Source organism: Alligator sinensis, unplaced genomic scaffold (assembly GCF_000455745.1).
Source record: "Alligator sinensis unplaced genomic scaffold, ASM45574v1 scaffold118_1, whole genome shotgun sequence".
In the NCBI taxonomy this organism is placed as follows: domain Eukaryota; kingdom Metazoa; phylum Chordata; order Crocodylia; family Alligatoridae; genus Alligator; species Alligator sinensis.
Genome location: NW_005841850.1, coordinates 491381 through 495968, shown reverse-complemented (window position 1 = coordinate 495968; position 4588 = coordinate 491381). Strand labels below are relative to the sequence as shown.

The window sequence follows — 4588 nt, the reverse complement described above, 5'->3', positions numbered from 1 at the left end:
GGGAGGTGAAGCTACTGCAGTCCAGCTGTTGACATGCAGCTTTAGCAAGCTCTCCTGTGTACACATGGCGCTTAGGCTACTTGTGCTATATCTACTTTGTCTGTAGCTATCCAGGACTGCTCAACTGAGTGTCAACAAGTAACAGTTAATGCAAGCTGTGATCCCCAAGGGTCCTACAGAGCTTTTAGTTGTGAAGACAGTCCCAGAAATCATTCCTACTTTCTGGCAGTTTGGAATCTGATGTTCTGGACTTGGTTTTACTGCTCAGAGTTTCAAACAAAGTTAAGTAGCATGCACTCGCCACAGGACCCAGAAGTCTAAAATTTTACTGCCTTAAAAAAATAAATAAATAATAATAAAAAAAAATCTGAGTCTTAGTTAAAAGGCGGCTTCCAGACTTCACTACTCCCCCTGCCCCTGCAGGCTGTAACCAGCAGGCAAGCTTGTCTGCTATATGCACTGCTTGGCTAGCCAGAGTAGGGGGGACTTGGAGGAGTCTTGGATTTATAAAGGATAGACCTTTAAAAAAAACAAATATTAGGCAAGGCTCGGTCCATAGAAGAATTAGATTCACAGAAGTTTAGGGCTTGAAGGGATTTCTGCTCTGGGTAGGGAAGACAACTGGGATCAAGTAACCCCAGCAAGGTGCATGTCCAGTCTTCTTTTGAAGATCTCCAAGGTAGGTGCCTGAACCACCCTGGGAGCCTGTACACCACCTCTGGTTCTCTTACCTACCATTTCTTTCCTCTCAAAAGACCTCTACATCTGCTTAAAAGTGCAGCAGAGTGCTCTGTCAACTAGCTTCAGCTATTTGCCAACAGGGTATCCATTTCACAATGGGGGCACCTTGAAGACTGTTCATAGACCTACCCTTCTCTGCCCCCCAACCCCATCTCTCCTTAACAAGATTTTCCATATTTCAGGTTGAGAAGAAAAAAAAAAAAAAACCATGGGAGGGGGAGTTCTCAGTCTGCACTTGATATGGCTATCAACACTTCCAACAGTGGCATTAAAAAATATGCACTCAAAACATGACAGTATTCATTGTCAAATGTTTAGGTCAAGTTTTATTGGAAGCTATATTAAGGCAGCTTAAACATAGCTAGAACATGATCTTCATTGATTTAAACTGAAAAACAAAAAAAAAAACGACAAAAAAAAAAAAACACTTAGCTACAAGCCCGGAGCATCACCTAGTTGATATGCTGTAGTTGGTCAAAATAGCCAACTGCAGAAAAAGTGCCATTTTCCACCCCCATCTGATAATCCCTTAGTTAATAGGAAGAGCATTAAAAAGTTATTCTCCTGCATAATCCCTCAGTGCAAGACACCACTTTGAAGTGGTCTCCATTCTATTTGTTTTGCTAAGCTGAGAGCCCCTTACTGACCTCTGGAATACTGTCTGACCTTGGGCTCCTGATACTGCAAACATTGGCCTGAACTGGAAAGAGTTGGTTTCAGAGAAAGAGAAAAAAAAAAAAAAATACGTAAGTGAAACTACCACTATACAGAATGTCCACAGTCCAGTAATTTATTTTTTTTTTTAAATTTGAGTAATTTCAAATTGCACAAACAAAAACTGAACAGCAATATTTTTGCTCGAATTCTCTCTTCTGTACACTCAAAAACAGTGATCTAAAACACCACAATATCCAACATACACAAACCTCAGGGCAGGGTTAGTAAATACATAGATTGGAATCATGGTGCTCTGTTCCTGAATGGAATGTCCCACAAAAAGCACAGAATACAGCACAACATAAAGGTCATTGTTACATATGGAGTGAGCCAAACACTAGCATTTTTCTATATGCATAAATGGAAAACCTGCATAGGTTAAGGGAAACTTTACTCATTTTTAAGTCAGGCAAGGTTGTCTTTACGCATTTAATTTGTTTTAAGAGCTATGCAATCCAACCAGGGTAGGATATGCTGATTAGTGTTGTCTTTCATCGGCAGTCTTGCAAGATCAGATACAAATCTCTGCTTTAGCTTTCTCTGAATATACAATGAGACTTAAAATGCATTTAGATAGACAGTACATATTGTAAGCTGCTCACATACAATGAAAAGAGATTCAATATTAGAGTTGAACACTATAGAGTGCAAATCTCAATCTTCACAACAGACTGTTTTAATGGTAAGAAGCGGTCCTGCAGAAAAGCCCATCTGAACAGAACAAAAAATTAAGCTATTCCCCTTTAAAACAAGATCTAAACATGGAATGTGAAAAAAAGGATTAAATGTAGGTGTGATCCCAATAGTTTGCGCTAGAAAACAAACAAAAACAGTCCTTCATGAAATAAAGGTTACAAGAACACGAGGCAGAACTCTGGCTTTTCCCTGTTATGAAAAAGAAGCGGGGTGGGACGGTGGAGTTTCAGTAAGAAAAATATGATCGCTCCAGAGGCTTGTGCTGCACCTTACATGGTGTATCCAAAACCAGGCTGAGGTTGCCCATATGGAGGTGCAGTATAGCCATAGCCAAAAGGTGCTTGTGGAGGAACTGCAACACTGGGTCCTGCTGTCAACATTAGCTGTGGCTGACCTGAACAAAGAAGGGCAGAAACAGTTATATCATATGCAGTTGTCTGCTCCGGATACATCCTGACTGTCATGGAGGGTCTGCCTGGGGGGAAACTGGCTTGCATGACCATTTAGTGTCCTGGGAAGCATTGCTTACTATGCGAATGAGTCACCAGGTGTCAGGAGACATTATAATGTCTCCTACGAGAAGCCCACAAAAGGGAATGAAGACAGAGCTGTCAACACAAGTAACAAAAAACAAAAACAAAAACACACACACACACACCACTTTGCTTTAAATTCCAGGGAACTGTATAGCAGATGCTGCATGAAAACAGAAGGGCAAGCAAGTTCCCTTCCCTGTGATGGAAGATGGGGAAAAAAACTCACTCCATCTATACAGAGATAAAAAGGGGTAGATTTCTAATATTCCAGGTCTCAAGCTATGCAAAAAGGCCAGGGCTTGAGAGACATGTGCTGTAAGCAAGTCTGGGTTGTGACTAACAAGATTAAAATCTAGCATGAAAGTGCAACGGGCTAGGTGTGATGGTACCAGTAGTGCACTGTTAGCCGTTTGCATAAAACCTGGATTGCTGGCTTACTGTCAGCACCTATTAAGTTCCCTGAAGCAGTCCCATCCCCCCGCCCCCAAAGCAGAAAGCATGCCAGTTTCCAACTTCACACAGTGTTCAACTTACACTAGAGATGGGCATTGCCTTCTCCCTCTCCCCCCCCAAAAAGGGCACACTTAATTGACAATTTAAGACTACAAGTCCAAGACACTCCAGGGTTCCTAATTTTTCCAACCTGCATATAGCCAGCTATCAAACTGTCATTTGAAACAAAACATTAGTCTCAGGAACTGGCGATTTGGAGTTCCAATGCCAAGAACAGTTTTGTAAGGTCAGCTGGTGGCATAAGGCAAGAAGACTGCTTCTCTGACGAGCCCCTCTTCTTAAGAAAATGAAAAGTTAAAAGTACAGGGTCTATTTCCCACCTTCGGTTTTGAGCTACATAGCCAGACAAACATGAGCAGGTGAGAGAAAGAGAGATACAAGTGCTGGTCAGGAGAGACAGTCTTCCCATTGCAATGGAGTCATGTAACAAATCAAAGCGGAGGAGACAGTGGAGCAGGGACACTGAAGGGATCTCTGAAGACATGTTTGGAGTGGAGCTGAATAGACTAGGACTGGGAAGAAGTCACCCAAAGTGTAGCTCCTACTTGATCTTTACCAAGAACTTCCCCAATTATGTACCTGTATGCACAAGGAGGCTATGCCATCCCGCATCCTTAAAGACGCCATAAAGCAGGCTCTTTGAAAAAACACTGCTCCTAAGGTAGTCCTCTGATAGTCTCTATGACAGCACTATTGCCAAATAAAGAGCGTATAATTTTTCTCATTTTTCAGGGACCAATTCTTTGCATTTTTGGAGTAGAATCAAGTGAGCCATCCCTACAAGGCATTTACTTTTGCAGTCACAGTTATGCATGTACACCCGAATGCATGTGCAGTAGTGCATATGCCTGTACACAAAGTAAAATCGTTACCATAAACAATTGGTTGCGTTTCTGTAGCTTGCTCCTCTTCCTTTCTCAAAGACTCAGAGGCATCCAGTTTGTCAACCTGCAAGAATATAAAACCCCAACGAAAGTTAAACACACAACTCCGAGTAAATAAGTAGCTCTTATGTTTGTGTGGCAGAGAAGTGGAAAAGCCTTAGTGGTTATTTTAAAACACCATCAAGGAAGAGACTTACAAGTTCTTAGATCAATTCAAGGATCAATGTTGTTACTGCTGCAGTCAAAAAGAAAAAAAAAAAAAAAAGAAGGACAGGTCTCAGCATTTCCCTGGGAAACTCCCTTGTTTTGAGATGTATGGAACTGCTGTGAAAGCTCACTCCAGGCTGAAGCTTTGCATCTAAGCTCCCAGCCTGGGGGAAGCTAGTTGACAACGGTAGGATAAGAAACATTTGAGAGCGAGATCACCAAAGTGACTCCAACCACATCTGGTACGCAGTCTAGTTTGACATGACACGGCAAGCTCATTTCAGATGCCACAGT

The 4588-nt window shown here is 41.9% G+C and overlaps 1 protein-coding gene across 1 annotated transcript in view; it reads right to left on the bottom strand.

Annotated features, from left to right (window-relative positions):
• Positions 1-1047: 1047 nt before the first annotated feature.
• Positions 1048-4588, bottom strand: part of CLTC (clathrin heavy chain) — a 41736-nt gene continuing 38195 nt past the window's right edge. Inside the window, exons 32-33 of the mRNA XM_025210889.1 lie at positions 4076-4151; positions 1048-2548 (exon numbers count right to left, since the gene is read on the bottom strand). Coding sequence (XP_025066674.1) covers positions 2424-2548; positions 4076-4151 — 201 coding nt within the window. The 3' untranslated portion in view covers positions 1048-2423. The remainder of the gene's footprint in view (positions 2549-4075; positions 4152-4588) is intronic.